The 20,414-nt window shown below is 51.4% G+C and overlaps 3 protein-coding genes across 8 annotated transcripts in view; 2 read left to right on the forward strand and 1 right to left on the reverse strand.

The window, feature by feature from the left end:
- SEZ6L2 (seizure related 6 homolog (mouse)-like 2) overlaps nucleotides 1-5,439 on the forward strand; it is a 20,219-nt gene extending 14,780 nt beyond the window's left edge. For 4 of the 6 annotated variants that reach the window (XM_010837302.1, XM_010837307.1, XM_010837306.1 and 1 more), the window contains 8 exons: nucleotides 201-397; nucleotides 517-711; nucleotides 2,725-2,916; nucleotides 3,000-3,191; nucleotides 3,656-3,694; nucleotides 3,877-3,994; nucleotides 4,121-4,217; nucleotides 5,233-5,295. In XM_010837302.1, coding sequence (XP_010835604.1) covers nucleotides 201-397; nucleotides 517-711; nucleotides 2,725-2,916; nucleotides 3,000-3,191; nucleotides 3,656-3,694; nucleotides 3,877-3,994; nucleotides 4,121-4,217; nucleotides 5,233-5,262 — 1,060 coding nt within the window. In that variant the 3' untranslated portion in view covers nucleotides 5,263-5,295. Of the gene's footprint in view, nucleotides 1-200; nucleotides 398-516; nucleotides 712-2,724; nucleotides 2,917-2,999; nucleotides 3,192-3,655; nucleotides 3,695-3,876; nucleotides 3,995-4,120; nucleotides 4,218-5,232 lie in introns of all 6 variants that reach the window. The other 2 variants (XM_010837301.1, XM_010837305.1) reach the window with 2 other exon arrangements.
- Nucleotides 5,440-7,295: 1,856 nt separating this feature from the next.
- Nucleotides 7,296-10,949, reverse strand: LOC104986645. Its single transcript, XM_010837309.1, has 6 exons — nucleotides 10,895-10,949; nucleotides 10,206-10,299; nucleotides 9,867-10,011; nucleotides 9,561-9,594; nucleotides 9,303-9,360; nucleotides 7,296-7,577 (listed from the first exon to the last, which is right to left on the reverse strand). The coding sequence occupies exons 2-6, from the start codon at nucleotides 10,293-10,295 to the stop codon at nucleotides 7,542-7,544; spliced, it is 363 nt and encodes a 120-aa protein (XP_010835611.1). The 5' UTR covers nucleotides 10,296-10,299; nucleotides 10,895-10,949; the 3' UTR covers nucleotides 7,296-7,541.
- A 379-nt stretch (nucleotides 10,950-11,328) lies between these two features.
- On the forward strand, nucleotides 11,329-15,070 carry CDIPT (CDP-diacylglycerol--inositol 3-phosphatidyltransferase). Its single transcript, XM_010837308.1, has 6 exons — nucleotides 11,329-11,773; nucleotides 11,869-12,003; nucleotides 12,715-12,868; nucleotides 13,304-13,385; nucleotides 13,915-13,996; nucleotides 14,115-15,070. The coding sequence occupies exons 1-6, from the start codon at nucleotides 11,731-11,733 to the stop codon at nucleotides 14,258-14,260; spliced, it is 642 nt and encodes a 213-aa protein (XP_010835610.1). The 5' UTR covers nucleotides 11,329-11,730; the 3' UTR covers nucleotides 14,261-15,070.
- The last annotated feature ends 5,344 nt before the right edge of the window (nucleotides 15,071-20,414 follow it).

Consider the following 20,414-nt stretch of genomic DNA (forward strand, 5'->3'; position numbering starts at 1 on the left):
GCAGGGTTGGGTACTGGGAAGCAGAAATCGGGAGAAACCAATGGAACCTGGAGCGGCTAGCATGGAGAAACCCATAATTGATCCAAACCTGAGGCATGGGATAGGCAACTGGAGAGTAGGTAAGGTTAGTAATGAACCGAGTTAGGATTGAGCAGAACTGGACGGGAGGAGCTGATCATAACCCATGCCCCACTCTGCAGCTTGAATGTGCGCGAAGGGGATATGCTGACGCTGTTCGATGGGGACGGTCCAAGTGCACGAGTCCTGGCCCAGCTGCGAGGGCCTCAACCGCGCCGCCGCCTCCTCTCCTCTGGGTCCGACCTCACGCTGCAGTTCCAGGCACCGCCCGGACCCCCCAACCCGGGCCTGGGCCAGGGTTTCGTGTTGCACTTCAAAGGTACGAAGGCCTAGGGTCCCGAGATGGGCAGGGGTCCCGCAAGTCAGAGAGGCCTCCGAAGCTGGAAGGGCGCCCTGGGTCTCAGGACAGCCTCCAAACTCGCTGTCTGTCCCCTGCAGAAGTCCCGAGGAACGACACGTGCCCCGAGCTGCCGCCTCCGGAGTGGGGCTGGAGGACGGCCTCCCACGGGGACCTGATCCGGGGCACGGTGCTTACTTATCAATGCGAGCCTGGTTATGAGCTGCTCGGCTCCGACATTCTCACCTGCCAATGGGACCTGTCCTGGAGCGCAGCGCCGCCAGCCTGCCAAAAGAGTGAGCCCGGACCCCGCCCCTGCCACTCATGGCCCCGCCCCTGCCCACCTGTGTTTCACTGCTCTGCTTGGGCCCCTCCCATCCCCTCTGCGCCCCGCTTCGTCCCATCTTGTCCCCGCCCCTGTTTTGTCTGGGCTCCACCCCTTCGCTCTAGGTCTTGCCCAGATCTTCTTTAGGCCCTGACCATATGTCCCCTGGGTATACCACTCCTCTGCTCCTCGGTGTCCCGAAACTGTCCTCTTTGCTCCCCAGTCTCAACTTCCCACGGCTACATCCCTTCGTCTCGCGCTGTCCTGGGTCACGACCCTGGTCCTCTGGGACCCGCCTCATCTTTTCGTGGCCGCGCCCCCACAGTCTCTTAACCCCGCCTCTGCTCCGTCTGAGTTCCACCCCTTACCTGGCCCTTCTCCAATCTCTCAGTCCCCAACGCTTGACATTACGGGGAGCCACTTTGCTGGGGCCTAAGCTCGTCAGAGAACTTGGTTAATTTTAATGCAGTCAATAAAGTGCCATGCTGGGTTGGGGCTGGGGTTGTACAGAGAGGTTGGGAACCCTACCTACAGAGACAGAGCTCACAGCTCACAGTCTCGGAGAGGGACAGATACTTAACTCAAGATATTACAGTGCTAAGTGCTGGGTAACTTCAGGCAAGGTACTTAACATCTCTGAGTTTTTTCATCCGTGAAGTAGGAATAGGGTGTTGTGAAAAGCAAATGAAAAGTTTTTCTCATTAGTACCTGGTGATAGTAAACAGTAAGTACTAGCTGCTGTAAGTATGAAGAAGGGCTGTGGGAAAAGGGAGGGTGCATTACCCCACAGATAGGGCTGAAGATTTCACAGAGGAGGCGGCATTTAAAGGAGCTGGGAGTGTTTATCTTTTAGAATTGAAAAGAGGGGTGGCATCTTGTCACTTTCACCAAATTTTGGGAAGCCTGTCATGAGGATATGGGGCTGTAGGTCTTTCATCTGGAACGCAGGAGGAACAGTGGGACCAATGAGGATAAGTTTCAGGAAGCCAGATTTCGACTGGACACCAGGAAAACTTTCTAGTTGACACAGGTCCCCTTTCCTTGAAGGATTCACAGGATGTCTAACCCAGAAACCAGATAGGATGGAGCAGGGACAGGAAGAGATGAGAGCAGGGCCCAGAGGGGATAGGGTCTGACCCAGCTGCCCAAGTCTAAGGAGAGGACCCGCCCCAGGCCTCACACTGAGCCTTCAGCTGAGCTGAGACCCAGGTCTCTGAAACTCAGCTCAATGCTCCATGGCTGTGACCCTGAACAGTTCCAGCTCTGCCACTTTCTGATTGAGTGACCATAGGCCAGTCATTTGACTGCCTTGAACTCTGAGCCCCAAGGGAGATGACAGTGACCTTGATCCCTCATCAGGGTATATGATATTGTGTTTGTAAAACATTTAGCAGGGTGCCTTGCACAGGTCTGTATATAGGAAACGGCTTTGCCTGGGACTCTTTTGTAGCATGTCTGTGAACAGATACCCACAGGGGCCAGGCAGGCAACATAAGTGAGCAGACTGGGCTAAGAATGAGGGAAGCAGGAGGGCTGGACCCCTCTTCTGCTGATGATTTGCCAGGCAGGGCTGACACAGCGGGCATTTAGCTGGTTTGCTCTGGCTAAGTGGTTCACTATTTCAAATTTCACCCTGGGATGGGGGCCCAGGTTGCCCCACACAGTCGGTCTTCTGGAAGAAAAGTGTCAGCTCCGCTCAGTCATGTCTGACTGTTTGCGATCCCATGGACAGTAACCCACCAGGCTCCTCTGTCCATGGAATTCTCCAGGCAACAATACTGGGAAATCTGATATGTAAAATGCATTGAATTTTTAAAGTTTTCCCAATTCCTGCTCTCTTCATTCTGAGGAAGGAGAGGGAGGTAGTGGAGGGTGGGGGTCTGCCCCAAGGAGATGGCCTATGGCTCAGGGCTTTCCCAGCTCTCAGCTTCTAGGAGATCTTTTAAGGCCCCGGCTCCCCGTGACTTTGCTCTCTTGTCAACAGTCATGACTTGTGCCGACCCGGGTGAGATCACCAATGGGCACCGTACCACCTCCGATGCTGGCTTCCCGGTTGGCTCCCATGTCCAGTACCGCTGTCTGCCCGGGTACAGCCTGGAGGGGGCGGCCGTGCTCACCTGCTACAGCCGGGACACGGGCACGCCCAAGTGGAGCGACCGGGTCCCCAAGTGCGCCTGTGAGTCTGGGGACACCCTGGGACAGGTGGCTGGGTGGCCTGCTCACAGTGCAGCTGGTCCATGGCTGACCTCTTCCCCGCAGTGAAGTACGAGCCGTGCCTGAACCCTGGGGTGCCAGAGAATGGCTACCAGACACTATACAAGCATCACTACCAGGCTGGCGAGTCTCTGCGCTTCTTCTGCTATGAGGGCTTTGAGCTCATCGGCGAGGTCACCATCACCTGTGTGCCCGGCCACCCCTCCCAGTGGACCAGCCAGCCTCCACTCTGCAAAGGTGCCTGGGCATGCAGGGCAGGAAGGGGCATAGCAGTGTCTGGGATGTGACAGGGCAGGGAAAGTTAGGTAGCACATTCGAGACTGCTGAGTTTTCCTGTTCACCTCCCATGGGCTGTCATCCTCAGAGGTAGATCCACAAGCCCTGGGGAAGTTCAAGGTCATGGACTCATCCTAAGGGAAGTAGGACAGGGGGCTTTGGTTTGGCAGTCCCTTGCCCTCTGGACTGGTCTCAGTTTCCTTATTTTTGACAAATTCTACAGCCCTGGTGGGTTTAGACTCCCCAGGGGTCTGGAGAAGGATGACCAAGGCCCTGCCCCCACTGAGGGAAGGATCAAGCTAAGGTTGAGCAGAGGGCAGAGAAACCAGGCTGTCCGACCCAGCCCCACCGGGCTCCCGGCCCTCTCTGCAGCCTCCTTCCCTCCCTGGCTCAGACCCCGTCCCCTCCCCCTCCTCTCCCTGCAGTGGCCTTTGAGGAGCTCCTGGACAACCGAAAACTGGAAGGTCAGTGAGGGCACAGTGGAGACCCAGGCCTGGCCGAGCTGGGAGGGCAAGGCAGAGGCCGGGGGCAGGAGGCCAGATCCCCGGCGGGGTGAGGGTCCAGGGGTTCAGGGCCCAGGGCAGGAGGCTGGGAGAGCCCAGGGTGGGCCCAGTGCCAGCTCACTGGCCTCTCCTCCTCTCTCCAGTGACCCAGACCACTGACCCGTCACGGCAGCTGGAGGGTGGAAACCTCGCCTTGGCCATTCTGCTGCCCCTGGGCTTGGTCATCATCCTTGGGAGTGGTGTTTACATATACTACACCAAGTAAGTACCTGACTCGGGGAGCTGCTGGCCAGGGCAGACGTCCTGCCTGCCTGGCACAGAAGCCCGGGTGAGGGGGGGTTTGGGGCTCACTTCTCGATAAGCCCCTCTATCTCCTTCCTTTCCCAGGCTACAGGGAAAATCCCTCTTCGGCTTCTCGGGCTCCCATTCCTACAGCCCCATCACGGTGGAGTCAGACTTCAGCAATCCACTGTATGAAGCTGGGGTGAGCCTTTCCCGTACCCTAGAGTGCCCCACCCCTCTGCTCCCCTGCGACCCTATACGCTTCTCTCAAGGTCTCTGTAATATCAGTCTTGGGAACTGCAAACTCAGCTGCCTACAAAGGCCACATCAGTGAACAAAGCAAGTCAGTGGGTCAATAGGGAGTGGTGGGGACTGTGGCTAATTGGAAAACGTGTACTCCATCCAGTTTGTGGTGGAATTGTTGTTCAGTTGCCAAGTCGTGTCTGACTCTGTGACCCCACAGACTGCAGCTCACCAGGCTCCCTGTCCTTCACCATCTCCTGGAGTTTGCCCAAGTTCATGTCCATTGAATCAGTGATGGCACCCAACCATCTCATCCTCTGGCGGAAACCTAGGCTCAATTGCCAGATCTTCCAATTGTCCAAGAAGATCCAGAAATTTCAATTTTTATGTGATTTTAAGATACTGTAGAGTGAACCAAACATATCCATTGGCCAGATTCAGCCCAATTCACATCCCATGGCTGCCAAACTCCCAGTGATCAATGTTATTTGAAAAATACAGTCTTGGATGTCCCTGGAAGCCCAGTAGTAAAAACTCTATCATTTGATAGACAATGTATTTTGCTATTTAAAGGCAAAGTTTTCTTATACAAGGGGTATTTAAATCAGTTAATTTATTTGGTATTCGACCAAAGAAAAGCCATTTGCTCCTGTGCTGAAAGAAAACAGGCTGTGTTGAACTACATCTGAGACCACACCATTCTATATTTAACAGGCAATTTAAGGGAACTTCAAGGGTAAATTTAGTACCAAGGGACTGGGAATTTGGCTCCAGGGTGAACTGCAACTCCACACTTTTAATGCAAGGGCCATGGTTCAGTCCCTGGTCAGGAACTAAGATCCTGCATTCTGTGGCCAAAAAACAACAAACAAACAAACAAACGCAGAGTCTTTCCCCTTCCTTGTGGATACCTATTTTGCTGTCTCATCCACCTCCATCCCACTCCAGCAGCTGATACATCTCTCTGTTTCCAGGATACACGCGAGTATGAAGTATCCATCTGAACACCAAGACAAAGGCTGCAGGACGCCCTTCCTCTCCTCATTCTGGGCAGGAAGGAGCACAGGACCCGGTCTCTGGCTTCCTTCCTCCCTGCTGTGTAAATAGTCTCCTGGTCCCACAAGGGGGCTTTGATGGCCCTGGGGACCCTACAGTAAATAAACCAGCATCCTGTGCCCAAAGCCTCCTCTTCTCAGTTGCCAAACAAGGGGCCTGCCCCACCGACTCTACCTGCTTTTGGACCCTGGGAGGGGAACTCAGTCCCAGCTGCAACTCCTGGGGCACCTCCAGCCCAGGGCACCCCACAGGGACTATACCCAAGAGCTCTGCTGTTCCCTTGGCCAGGAAGGCTCTGTCCTTCCCAGTTGCTCTGGCTCTGGCCTAACCTCTAACCCTAGAGGGTCAGAAGAAGAGGGATGAAGCGGAGAGCTGGGACAAGACCCCTACCCCTTTCCTGCCATGCCCCCTTCCCATGGTGTCCCCGCCTTTGCTTCTGGATTTTTGGTTTTGAGCAATAAACAGAAAATCACCATTTGTAACTGGGCTGGTGGGGTGTGGGAAGGTGGGTCACAGAGCACTGGAGATGGCGATAGTGGTCTCTCTGGAGAGAGGGCTGGGGAGAGAGGAACAATTTGGGGGAAAAGATGGCAGTTTATGTTTGCAAACAGGGCAGTGTTGAAGAGGCTGGCCTGGGATCAAAAAGCCTGGCTTTAGGCTCAGCCTCTGGAGGACCAGCTGGGTCCCCTCCTGGCCTCAGCTACCTCTCTACTGGGCTTGGCATTTCCAGGCTCTTCAGGATGGGCCATAGCTGGCAGTAGGTGCCGCTCATCTCTCACTGTTTGCGTCCATGCATGCTTGCTAAGTTGTTTCAGTTGCGTCCGATTCTTTGCGACCCTATGGACGGTAGTCCGCCAGGCTCCTCTGTCCATGGGATTCTCCAGGTAAGAATACTGGAGTGGGTTGCCATGCCCTCCTCCAGAAGATCTTCCCTACCCAGGGACTGAACCTGTGTCCCTTACGTCTCCTGCATGGGCAGGTGGGTTCTTTACCACTAGCACCACCGGGGAAGCCCACCTCTTAGTGTCTAACAGGTGGAAAACAGCACTCAATTTGTTTCACGACCAGTTGCCCTAAAAGTTGGCCCCTTCTTGAAAATTCTTGTAATAAACCCAAGTGTACCGTTCTTTTTCCCCCCAATCTTCTTGGCGTTTCAAGCATATCTGCTATTACATGTATACCAAGTATTAGATTTGCAGCCTTTCCTAAACAATGAGCTTGTTTTGTATCCTATGGGTGTCCTTTTCTTTACTCTTGGGCATTATAGGGAATTTATAACCAGTTTGTCTTAAAGTCTTTCTCCAAATCAATTGAATTTTCCTTAATTAAAATTTTATAACTAAATATAATGAAATACTTTTAGAACACTCAAAAGAGGACTGAATTTTAGGAGAACAAGAAGCAAACTGACCTTGATAAATGCTTAAGTTTGGGGCATTGATTCTGGGCCAGGCATTGTGATGAGCTTTATGCATACAATTATGTTTTTAACTCTCACAAGGTCCTTGTGAGGCAGGGACAATTATTTCCATTTTTCAGATAAGGAAACAGGGGCTTGGAGATGTGAACTGACAGGAAATTCCTCAGGAGGCTCCAAAAAGTGGCCAGACTGAGATTTAAATGCAAATTTCACAAAGCCTCCAGCACTGCCTTCCACCATGATGTGTTCCAGAGCCAGGAGGCTCCAAAGCGCAGAGACCTCAACAGTGACGCTGGTGGCAGGGACGGAGTCTCTCAGATGTCACAGGCCTAGACCTTACGATGCAGGAGTCTGGCTGGGAGGATGGATCCGAACCTTTGAACTCATCTCTGCCAACAGGCTGATGGATAATAGGTGGATAACTGCCTGAATTAAAGCCATTCCCATAATATGGAATATGCCATTCCAATAATATGCCCACACATCTGGCAAAAGGGGGCAGGAGTGCTCCTTTCACATCACCCCAGAGAAGTCACACAAGAGCACTGCCCAGGTTGAGAGGAGGGGAGGATCTCTGTCTCTTTATTAAAGCTTTTCATTGCTGGTGGTGTCCTTGCCAGTTGAGGGTGGCAAGGTGTGTGATGGTTTCCGAACACTTTGGAGGCTTCAGGGGTGATGTTGCTCACGACCAGGAACGCCCCCAGAACCGAACTGTTGAATGAGCGGTGAAAGAGGAGCTTTGACATGTTGCAGAGAGACAGAGTCGGGGGAGGGCATGAGAGGCCAAGAGCAGCACCAAAATTGGGATCATCCTCCAGACGTCAAGTTGGTAGGGAGAGGTCCCTAGAAAAGAATACGAGTCTTGATTTTAGATCCAAGGCTCATGTCTCTTTATTCTTCCATCCTTCACCTATCCATCCAATCCCTACCCTCAATCATTTATCCACTCACCATTTCCCACCCACCCACCATTCTCTTTCCATCCATCCATCCATCGATCCACCCATTCCATCCATCTATCCACCCATAAATCTATCCATCATTCCCCATTCATAACAGACACTCAATAAACATTTGCTTAGTTCCTTCTCTGCCTTCTTCATTAACCCCTCTGTTCTCTGCCAACCTCTTGAAGAGATTCTTCAGGGCTCCATCCTCAGTGCCCTTGTCTTTATCACTCTGCACAAACCCTTCCACCCCCATTGCAGGGCAACTGCACACTCTTTAACTGCCAACGCTCTCCTACACCAGATCTCTAGCACCAGCCCAGACCTCACGAGTGAGCTTTGAAGCTGCATTTCCAACTGTATACAGGGTATCTCCACCTGGAGTTCCCCGGGGCCCCTCAAACACAATCTGTCCAAAGGTGGCATCATGCCTGCGATGCCCCACGAAGATGAGAAGGCTGGCGAGACGGGAAAGGGGAGCAGTCAGGGACAATGAGGTCAGACAGACAATAGGGTTGGGGAGGAGAGAGATCACGTAGGACTTTGTAAGCCATTGAAGGCCTTTGGCTTTGACTCTGAAATGGAGACCTACTGTAGACTTTTGGGCAGAAGCATGGCATCATCAGACTTAGGTTTCCCAAGTCAGAAAACTAGGAGCCCTCTGATTCCTTCTTTTTTCCCCTACCATTTCTAATCAATTACCAAACTCATTCTTCCTGGTCTTTATTACTCATATCTACCCTTTCTCTCATCTCTATTATTACTGTGAATATTCAGGACCTACTCATCTCTAGTTTGGTCTCCAATTCCTAACTGGCCTTCCAGCCTCTCATCTTTCCCTTTCCAGTTCACTCTCTCCACTGACCACCAGTGTGATGGCTCTAAAATCCCAACTTCCCCTGCTCAAAACTCTTCAATGACTCCTCACCTGCAGGAAAACATCTCTGGGTCTTAATAAAACACACATAAAGTCCCTTGATGAGTCGCTGGGTGCCAGGCCTGCACAGTCCAGCAGTAAAACTGCTTCTGGCCCTACTGCCTCCCCTGCCCTAAAGGACCCACACAGAGGGACTTCCCTGGTGGTCCAGTGGCTAAGACTCTGTGCTCCCAATTCAGGGGGCCCTGACCAGGTTCAATACCTGGTCAGCAAACTAGATCTCACATGCCGCAACTAAGACCTGGTGCAGCCAAAAAATAAATTAATTTCAACAAAAAAGAATACACACTTATACCCACGGTCATCCTCCTGAGACTCACCTCTTTGTTCATACAAGTCCTACCACTTGGAATACCCTGACCACCTCATTTTTCCCTAGAAATTTCTTTCTTTCAGTGTCACCTCCACCAGGAAGCTCCATGATTCCTTTCCTTCCTGTCCCAACTGCGGCTGCGAGTAAGTGCTCTTCTCGCTGTTTCCATTTCTGTCGTGGGCACTTAACCATATTTGTTGTAACTGGCCATTTACTTGACTGGCCCCACACTAAACTGTGACCTTTTCAAGGGCAGAGACTGTGTCATTCATTTGTGTCCCAAGTTCCTAAAACAGGGACTGGTATATCATGTGAACTCTAACCGTAAGGTTATTCGGAATGGCCTTGTCATCCCTGGATCCAGCGCATACCTTCTCACGAGGGGATGGCAGGAGATGTACCTTCGTGCGGGTACGGTTTCTGTCGGAGCTAGAGATGGCGGAAGGGAAAGGAGAGAGGTGAGAACTCAAGTCAAGGATTGGAGCAATCCTTGGAGCAGAACAGAACAGGACTATGTGGTGTAAAATCCCCCTACCCTGCTGGGATGTTGTCAAACCCTGGCTCTCTCCTCTACAGGCTCCTCGTCTTTCTCCCAAGACAAAGGGCATCTCCTGTGAAGCCTCACTCACCGGGTATCAGTGCCTCGGGTCTTGGTGAAGAACACTGGAAATAGAGGCCCCAGTCAGAAAAAGTACTATCCCCATAGCCAGAAAGAGATGAGGAAGGGGCTAAGGAGATTCCTGGTCAGGGGTGGGGGATGGGGACTGGGTTAGTGGGTGGGGAGGCGCTGTGTGGTCCCAGGGCTGCTGTGAGCCGGGGGGAGCTGGGGACAGACCCCTGGAGAGGTCAGTTGCGGGTGGGTTGGGGGGCTCAGGGACTGGAACTGGGGGTATGAGTGGGTCTCTGGACACAGGGGTCCTCAGGTGGGGAGTCACCGTGTTTGGATATCTGAGTCCCTCGGTCTTGTGTCTGTTTTTCCTTGATGGGCACAGGATTCATGTGGTAGGCAGCAACAAATAAGGCCTCGTCAGTGAGTTCCGTGCTGATCTGTGTCAGGAATTCCTCAGAGCGAGAAACCTTCTGGAAAACGGAAAGTTGGGGGGTTCAGCCTTAGAGTTCCCACATGGAAGTGCAGGGTTTGGAGGTTTCCAGGCTGGAGGCTCTGGGCTCAGGGTTGAGGCCGGAGTCTGAAGGCTGGCAGTCTCAGTGTCCTCAGCCTGAGCACACTCCACCTCACTTCACCCCCACCCCAAGAACCCCTCCCCAGGGCTCACCAGATCGCAGCCCAGTGAGGTTGCAGGGGTTGTGGGTTGGGATGGCCGGCTGCCCTTTTTCTCCTCATTCCTGGCAAGAGTGGATGACATTCCCCTGGGGACAGTGGGAGCCCGAGTTAGGCTGCAAAACCAGCTCACATCTCCCAACCCCAACCCACCACCATTCCCCGGGGCCTTGGAGAACTGTGTCAGTTCTCTCTCTGAAGAAAAAAGAAAAAAGGGGAGGGGGGAGAGAAATAGTTGCTTTAAATCTTCCTAGGGGAGGGAGGAGGTAGGAGGCCCACAACACCCACCTCTCCTACCCCTTACTTCGCCCAGCAGGGGCCCTCTCTTTCCTTCTTCCCACCCAAGGCCCTTCCCAAGACAAGGCAGCCCACTTGCCGCCCCCAACCTGGCAGACGTGTCGAAATCTTGGGCTACTCAGCAGGAGGGGAGACGGAGAGGTCTAACGAGCCCTTTTACGGGCCGTGGGGACGGGGGATTTGGGAGTTGGGGAGGAAGGCTGGAAAGAGGGGAACCCGGGAAGGCGCCGTTGCTATAAAAACCTTGGCGTCTGAGGACGTTCCGCAGCCCCGTTGCCAGGAAATTAAGGATTCTAGAACCAAATGGGGGAGGGCATTTTCCCAGCTGGTCGCATTCGCTTCCCCGGCTTCTCCACCCTCTCTGGGTCCCTCCTTGCGGGCACTGACCCCAGCGTCAGTGGTTTGAGAAACTTGGGAAGATCACGGACGGTGGACCTTGGCACCTAATCCTCCCACCACTAGGGGCAGGCGAGAAACAACCCCTCCCCAGGCCGCCTTCCAGCCTCTCTGGACGTCATCTCTTTGCCTGGAGCCTGCGACAGCAAATGAGAGCCGAGAGAGGGGGCGGGGAAGGGAAAATGTGGGCTGTACCAAATAACTTTGCCTTTTGGGGGTGCAAAGACTCTGGATGGCGGGATCTTTTTGCCATTATGTCCAGGAGTAATATCCTCCGCAGAAAAGAAAGTAGAGACATTTATCTAGACCTCTTTCTCTTTTGATCTGTCCTTTTAAGTCCCTTCCTTTGCTCAGCGTCGATGATTCTTTGCCCCCTCTCCTCCCTCTGTACTTTGGTACGAATCGATGGAAAGGGGCGGAGGGAAGAAAAGGAAAAGGAAGCGGGCAGATCTTAAAGGGAACGCATCCATTTCTTAAGTCTCGTTCCTTTCTCTAATTTTGCAAGGACAAACGCAGAAAAGTAGGTTCCGGAAGCCGAGCGCAGCTGGAGCAGCAGGGGCCGCAGCTGTAGGCGGGAGCTCCCGCGAGGCAGGCGGAGGCCAGCGTCTGCCCATAGGAAGGGCGGGGTGTGCGCGCCCCCTGCTCCCGGCGCACAGCTGGGTCGGCCCATGCTCCGGCCGGCAGCGAGCTTGAACATCTGGGACCCGGCAGGGACCTGCACGCAGTGGGCGTGGCTGATGCGCCGGGCTGGAGAGTGAATCTGCACCGGGGCTGGGACAGAGTTGGCACCTCCAGTTAAGGCCCAGAGCGGCCAGGGGACCTCCGCGATGGCAAGCGAAAATATCTTCCTGTTTGTGCCTAACCTCATCGGTGAGTGCTACCCGCGGCTCCGGGCGGAACGGGAGGGCCAGGGGCCTTGGGCAGGCTCCCAGATCTGCCCTGTCTCACCCTGTCTCAATTCCAAGGTTATGCTCGGATTGTCTTCGCCATCATTTCTTTCTACTTCATGCCCTGCTGCCCCCTCACGGCCTCCTCCTTTTACCTGCTCAGCGGACTTCTGGACGCTTTCGATGGACATGCTGCTCGAGTCCTTAATCAAGGTGACAGACATCTCTAACAGCCTGTCCCACAACCCTCTGCCTCCTTTTTCCTGCTTCCTCAGGACCTCGGGGTGGGCGGGTACTCGGGAATCCGAGGGCTGTTATTCCCATCTCTGTAGAAGACAGTCTAGAATGACCTGGTTTTGGAGCAGAAGGGATTGAAGCTCCCTGTTGAGAACGAGCGCGACTGGGCATGGCAGTGGCAGTGCTAGAGGCTTTTCTGAATAAAAAGCCTTTCAACAGGTTATTGGGCATCTGCTGTGTGCCAGACACAAGCAATCAGCATTCCAGAAGGCATGTTTAGAGGGAGGATGGAGAAGGAAGGGAGATAGTTTCTGGAGGGTTGACCTCATTTTTTATAATCTGTTCTTCAGACCGGAAGAACAGACTTCCCTAAGACTTCCTAAGACTTCAAATCTTCTTGTCTTGAGACCTGGACCTTTGGTTATGGATTGATGAGTTGTAGAGCTAGCTAGCTTTCTCACGCCCTTTTACAATGTTGTCTCCACTCTACTAGGCTTCCCCCTTTTATGGTATGGTGACCTTTGCCCTTTGACCTTTACACTCCAGCCAGAGCAGTCTGCTTTCCTCTCCCCTAAGTGGATGGTGGGCATTTTCACTCTTAGACTCTGCATCAGAGTGATACACCAAATATGGCCCCTGTCACAGCTCCATTGTCCCCTGACAGCCCCTTTCCACCATTTTTCTCAGGGACCCGGTTTGGGGCCATGCTGGACATGCTGACAGACCGGTGCTCCACGATGTGTCTGCTGGTCAACCTGGCCCTGCTGTACCCTCGCGCCACCCTTCTCTTCCAGCTCAGCATGAGCCTGGATGTGGCCAGCCACTGGCTGCACCTCCACAGGTCTGCAATTCTGGGGATATGGACCGGTGGAAGAAGAGGCTACATGGGGAGGGATGAGACCTTCTCATGGGGTATCTTCAGGCTTCTGGGGAGGTCTCCTTTTTAGCTGTGCTTTGTTAAGGGAGTCCGGCGAATCTTCTCTGACTCAGCATCCTATTTTACAGTTAGCTCAGTAATCTTTAAAACTCTTTTGAGGATTCCAAAGAGATAACATCCCTTCGGAAAGGGGATGGGGCTTTTGAATCCTGATTTTGCTTCCTCCAGCTACCCAGCTAGACTGTGACTTCTGGCCCAATGGTCCTCAGCTGTGCCCCAGTCCCCACTCTGTTCAGCAGAGGCAATCCCAGTACTTATGTAATGGGGGTTGCATTGAGGATTTGGTGGGCATTCCTGGTGATGCACGCTCATGGATTCCCCCTCTACTTTCTCCCTAAGTTCTGTGGTCCGAGGCAGTGAAAGTCACAAGATGATCGACCTGTCTGGAAACCCCGTGCTTCGCATCTACTACACCTCCAGAGTGAGCCTTTGCTGCCCCTTCCTATTTGCTTAGGGCAAGTCCTGGCCCCAGCACTGGGCCCAGGGCAGGATTGGTAGGGAGGGTGTGTGTGAATTGCTCAGGCAGCAGGTGTGCGCAGGAGGGAGGAACTGAGTGGCTTGAGGGGTGAGGGAAGGAGGAAGAAGCCAGAGAGGTCTGCAGAACCAGCTCTCTAAAGGCCTTAGGCCATAATCAGGAGTGTGGTCTTCCTCCTGGGTGGGCTGGACGGTGTTAGTACCTCCAGGTAGGACAAGGAGGGTGAGAATTGCAGCATTGCCAGGTAAGAATATCTTCCTCTTTTTGCGTGTCCTTATGGTGAGTGCTGCCCATGGCTCCAGGCTGAAGGGGAGGGTGAGGAGCCTTGGGTAGACTGATCTGCCCTGTTCCCGACATCTTCTCCACACCACCCTGCACCCCTCTCTCCCAGTTCCTGGTCCCCTGGCCCTTAGTTGGAGGATGGGAGCCACTGCCCTGCCATCTTGCTCAAGCAGCCTTTTTGCCGTTTGTTTAGCCTGCTCTGTTCACCCTGTGTGCTGGAAATGAGCTCTTCTACTGCCTCCTCTACCTGTTTAATTTCTCCGAGGGACCTTTAGGTAGGAGATGAGGGACTGGGCAGGAGGATGGGAGGGGGTCTGGCCTGCCCGGGGAGACAAGACCCCTGCCTCACCTGCATCCTGTTTTCTCTGGCTCACCCTTGATCCCTTCTCACAGTTGGCTCGGTGGGTCTTTTCCGAATGGGCCTCTGGATCACCGCCCCTATCGCCCTGCTCAAGTCTCTCATCAGCGTCATCCACCTGATCACAGCTGCCCGCAACATGGCTGCCCTGGACGCGGCAGATCGGGCCAAGAGGAAGTGACCGTGGAACCTCCAGCCCCTGGTTGCCCACCTGCCCTGGGAGTCTCACAGTGCCACGTGGCTCCCCAGTCTCTCCCTAGGGGGAGGGCCCAGGCTCACATCTTTCCAATTGTGTCATCCAAACTGCTGGGAAGGAGGGGTGGGCATCCTCTTTGGTGATATGATGTTCTCCGTAATCCTGGGGACCAGTTCTCCCACCCCCGTAATTGCCAAGGACCTGGACTTCAGGAAGGATGCTCAGGAGGCCCCACCCACACGGGCAGTGCTTTGGGGGCCCCAAGAGAGCTGGCTGAAGACTGGGCATTGTCACACCTGCTGGATCAGCCCTGGGATCTGGCTTGGCCTGAGATCTTAGGGATTTGAGTAAGGGAGGTGGGATAGGGGCCAGGGTTCCCAAGAGGCAGGGATTCAGACCTCTGCCCTTGGCTGGAGGAAGCCTGTGGGTACCGTGGCTGGGCGAGAAGGGGCTGTCAAGATCCCCATTGCAATCTCCTCTGTCCTGGCCCTGAAGGCCTTGATAATAAAGGAGGGGATGTCACTGTTCTGGAGTTGGTTGCCTTGGAGATACTCTTGGAGCAGGGCCTGGGTTGAGGGGAGAGGTTGGGGGGAAAATGATGATCCATCTGGATACTAGCTTACTGGCTGGCTCCTTCCTGTCACTCCTCGGTGACCTCAGCCCCTCCCTGCCACCCAAGCTCATTCTGTGTCCTCTGCCTACTTTATTTTCTTTACAACACCTGTCACTGGCTGTCTACAGTTACTTGTGTACCTGATATTTTCTACTTACTAAAAATTAAACTCCGCAAGGGCACAGACTTTTCTTATTCTTTCTCTGTCCCTACAAAGAAGATTATTCTTGACCTGGCATATCATAGCCACTTAGTAAAGACCCATGAATAGATGGGTTGGTTTCTGAGAGTGTGGTTCTTTGAGCACGTATGGGGTATTTCTGGAAAATTCAGCTTCTTGGACCCTGCACCAGACCTCCAGAGTTGGGAATTAAGGGATAGGCCAAGAAGTCTGGGATTGTAATAAACCCCAGCTGATTGATTCTTTTCCCCAATTACATTGAGAATCACTGACCCTTCTTAAACATTTTGTGGGTACCTACGAAAGAGTCAGACACAACTGAGCGACTGAACTGAACTGAACTGAACCAATAGGAGATATTGTTCTGGGCATCTGTCCCTAACAGCTTACCCCTGTCATCTGAACAGAAAGCTGCCTGGCATCAGCTTTGACAAGAAAGACTATATTGAGCCAGATACCATATGCCAGATCCTGTACTGGGGATTCTTTGCAGATATAACTTATTTTACCCTTATAAGAGCTTAACCAAGAGGGGCTCATGTCTGTTATTGTTGCTTAGTCGTGTCCGGCTCTGTGACCCCATGGACTGCAGTACACCAGGCTTCCCTGTCCATTAGCAACTCCCGGAGATTGCTCAAACTCATGTCCATTGAGTTGCTGATGCCATCCAACCATTCTCATCCTTTGTTGCCCCCTTCTCCTGCCTTCGATCTTTCCTAGCATCAGGGTCTTTTCCAATGAATCAGCTCTTCACATCAGGTGGCCAAAGGATTGGAGCTTCAGCATCCGTCCTTCCAGTTGAATATTCAGGGTTGGTTTCCTTTAGGATTGACTGGTTGGATCTCCTTGCTCTTCAAGGGATTCTCAAAAGTCTTCTCCAGCACCACAGTTCAAAAGCATCAATTCTCTGGCACCCAGCCTTTGTGATCCAACACTCACATCCATACGTGACTGCTGGAAAAACGATACCTTTGACTATATGGACCTTTGTCAGCAAAGAGGCCCTCATGTCTGAGGGCTGACATTTATCAGATGTGTACTGAGCCTCAACTCCTGCTCTAGGTTCAGGGGATTCAGTGAGAAGGAGACCACTGGCTAGCCAGGGAAGAGATGATGCCATTAGGAGGGTGCTTATTGAAGGGTGGGGGTAGAATGTGCTGTAGCGCTTTGGGTGTCTTAAGAAGAAAGCTGGTAGTAGTAATTGGGGAGGGAAGGGTTAATGCAGAGGTAGATTGATTCTCAACTGACTGAGTGGGAAGGTGGCCTGAGAGCACCCTGGGCAGTTGCCAAAGGGAAATGGAAGCAGGTCGATGTGGCTGGAACACTGAACGCTGGGGGCTGGGAGCTGGCGAGCTGGTAAAAGGTAGGGCAGAAGCCAGCAGCAGCCTGATGAACCCAAGAGAACTTTTGGACTTCACCCTGAGGGCCATGTGGAGGTGCTGTAGGAGTCTTTTAAAATAATAGGTACATTATTCATAGGCAAAAATAGTAAGTTGCACACATCACCAAAGGATGACGAAGTCTTCCTGCCACTTGAAGCTCCCAGTTTTCCCCTGAGGCAACCACTGGTATTCACTGCTTATGTATCTAAATGAATTCTTCATATGTACCCATATTCTGTATTTTAAAATTCAGTTTGTATATTTGCTGGTCTGCTAATGAAACCCAGCGGGACCTTGTGGGGCTCCTGGGTAAAAATCCTCTCTGTGTGCCCCATTTCTTGTTCATAGGAATAGGCTTCCTTCAGCCTCCTTGACCTTCCCTGAATTCCAAAGGGCAGGTTCAAACAGTTGCTAATCAGAGAAAAGGAGGGGTTGGAGAAATAAGGGAGGAGCAGTTAAACAGGGCAGCCTCTATACAGTCAGAACGACAAGTCTTGGAGCTGACTGTGACTCAGATCATGAGCTCCTTACTGCAAAATTCAGGCTTAAATTGAAGAAGGTACGGAAAACCACTAGGCCATTCAGGTATGACCTAAATCAAATCTCATGATTATACAGTGGGGGTGGCAAATAGATCCAAGGGATTAGATCTGGTAGACAAGAGTACCTGAAGAACTATGGGCAGGGTACATAACACTGTACAGGAAGTGGTGGTCAAAACCATCCCCAAGAAAAAGAAATGTTAGAAGGCAAAATAGTTGTCTGAGGAGGCCTGACAAATAGCTGAGAAAAGAAGGGAAGCTAAAGGCAAAGGAGAAAGGGAAAGATATACCTAACTGAATGCAGAGTTCCAGAGAATAGCAAGGAGAAATGAGAAAGCCTTCTTAAGTGAACAATGCAAGAAACAGAGGAAAACAATAGAATGGGAAAGACTAGAGATCTCTTCAAGAAAATTAGAGATACCAAGGGAACATTTCATGCAAAGATGGGCACAATAAAGGACAGAAAAGGCAAGGACCTAACAGAAGCAGAAGAGATTAAGAAGAGGTGGCAAGAATACACAAAAGAACTATACAAGAAAGGTCTTAATGACCTGGATAATCACAATGGTGTGATCACTCATCTAAAGCCAGACATTCTAGAGTGCGAAGTCAAGTGGGCCTTAGGAAGCATTACTACGAACAAAGCTAGTGGAGGTGATGAAATTCCAGTTAAGCTACCTCAAATCTTAAAAGATGATTCTGTCAAAGTGCTGCACTCAATATGCCAGCAAATTTGGAAAACTCAGCAGTGGCCACTGGACTGGAAAATTTCAGTTTTCATATCAATCCTAAAGAAGGGCAATGCCAAAAAATGTTCAAACTATGGCACAATTGCACTCATCTCACACTCTAGCAAATGAGTGCTCAAAATTCTCTAAGCTAGGCTTCAACAGTACATGAATTGAGAAATTCCAGATGTACAAGCTGGATTTAGAAAAGGCAGAGGAACCAGAGATCAAATTACCAATATCCATTGGATCATAGAAAAAACAAGGGAATTCCAGAAAAACATCTGCTTCATTGACTACGCTAAAGTCTTTGTGTAGATCACAACAAACTGTGGAAAATTCTTAAAGAGATGGGAATACCAGACGACCTTACCTGCCTCCTGAGACACCTGTATGCTGGAGAAGAAGCAACAGTTAGAACCAGACATGGAACAATGGACTGGTTCTAAATTGAGAAAGGATTACGTCAATGCTGTATATTGTCAGCCTCCTTATTTAATTTATATGCAGAGTACATCATGTGAAATGCTGGGCTGGATGAATCAAGAGGGAATCAGGATTGCCGGGAGAAATATCAGCAACCTCAGACATGCAGATGATACCACTGTAATGGCAGAAAGCAAAGAGGACCTAAAGAGCCTTTTGAGGGTGAAAGAAGAGAGTAAAAAAGCTGGCTTAAAACTCAGCATTCAAAAAATCAAGATCATGACATCCAGTCCTATCAGGGCAAATAGATTGGGAAAAAGTGGAAACAGTGACAGATTTCATTTTCTTGGGCTCCAAAATCAATCCAAAACTAAAAGATGCTTGCTCCTTGGAAGAAAAGCTATGACAAACCTAGACAGAGTATTAAAAGCAGAGACATCACTTTGCCAACAAAGGTCCATATAGTCAAAGCTGTGGTTTTTCCAGTAGTCATGTACAGATGTTAGAGTTGGACTGTAAAGAAGGCTGAGAGCCAAAGAATTGATACTTTCAAACTTTGGTGCTGGAGAAGACTCTTAAGAGTCCCTTGGACAGCAAGGATATCCAACTAGTCAATCCTAAAGGGAATCAACCCTGAATATTCACTGGAAGGACTGATGCTGAAGCTGAAGCTCCAGTACTTTGGCCACCTGATGTGAAGAGCTGATTTATTGGAAAAGATCCTGAAGCTGGGAAAGATTGAGGGCAGGAGGAAAAGGGAGTGACAAAGGATGAGATGGTTGGATTGCATCATTGACTCAATGGACATGCGTTTGCGCAAACTCCAGGAGATAGTGAAGGACAGGGAAGCCTGGTGTGCTGCAGTCCATGGGGTTGCAGAGTCGGTCATGACTAAGCAACTGAACAACAAGTACAGCTTTTGCAACTGAACAACAAGTACAGCTTTGGGGCTGGGTCCTGGTTCCTCCTCAAGGAATATACAATAACAATATCTTTGAGGTCTTCTGTAGAACCAAGGCCCCCACTCAGGTGGAGGATGGTGACTTCTGGCTGGAGCACAGCCCTGTACCTCACTACCAACCAATCAGAAGGAAGTCACACACCTTGCAATCGTCACCCCACATTCTAACTGTTAAAACCTCCCCTCAAACTGTTGGGGAGTTTTAAGCAGGAGCCACCAAACGTTCTCCTCCCATGGCCTTTTCATAACCTTTTCGTGCTCCAAACTACAACGTTTCAGTTTATTTGACCTCACTATGCTTCGGGTACACACATGTGTGTTCTGTAAAACTAACACAAGCTGTTCCACAAGCTTTTTGTGTGCATTACCATTTCACCTCACATCTGCGCTCTTCTGTGTACTAAATACAATAAGCCCATTTTCCAGAGAGGAAATCTAGGACCTAGATGGCTTGGTTCCAGAGCTGGCGCCATTAACCTTTACCACACTGCAGTCCATGTCAGCAGTCTTTTTTTTTTTTCAGGAGTCTTCTCAACGGTGGCATGGAATTCCATGGTTTATTTGTTTAAGCAGTTCCTGCCACCTCAAACAGTGTTTGACTCACCTGAGCCCTCTAATTGGGGTCACCTGTAGGATGAACATTGAAGGGCTTTAAGCAGGTTGATGGCAGGGACCGACTTGTACTTGAGGAAGAGAGTGGTTCACGAGCTGAGCAGCCCCTCCAACTGCAGGCGTTCCCCTGTCAGCCTGCTCCCAGGCAGGTGGGAGGCTGAGCAGTGGTCCTTCATCCTTCATGAGTCAGCTTGATGCCGAAAGCTCAGCTTCTCTGTACACCTGTCCAGAATTGAATCTCAGAGACAGGGTTTGGGGTGAAGTAGAAAAGGAGAGCATTATTGCTTTGCCAGGCAAAGGGGGCCAGAGCAGGCTGATGCCCTCAAAACCATGTGTCTCCCCTTGGGGAAGAAAGAAGTGTTATAGTAATTGTTCAAAGGGGGCGTGATCAGCTCCTGGACATTCTTGGGATGGGTTGGTGGTGAGGTTAGCAGGAGTCAGCATCATCACCCTTCAGGTGCAACTGGTCTGGGGTCTACATACTTGTGGGCCGCATACCATTGTTAATTGCTCTTTACTTCTTCCTCCTGGAGGGGGTTTCAGTATCTGCAAAATAGCTTAAAGATATTGTTTGTATCTGTCGATGGGGCAACAGGAGCCTACCCCAAGGCTGCTCTCTCTTTTTTAATGCAATTTTATGTATCTGTTTTTGGCTGTGCTGGGTCTTCGTTGCTGCACTGGCATTTCTCCAGTT

Source organism: Bison bison, unplaced genomic scaffold, assembly GCF_000754665.1.
Source record: "Bison bison bison isolate TAMUID 2011002044 unplaced genomic scaffold, Bison_UMD1.0 scf7180017864072, whole genome shotgun sequence".
NCBI classification, from domain to species: domain Eukaryota; kingdom Metazoa; phylum Chordata; class Mammalia; order Artiodactyla; family Bovidae; genus Bison; species Bison bison.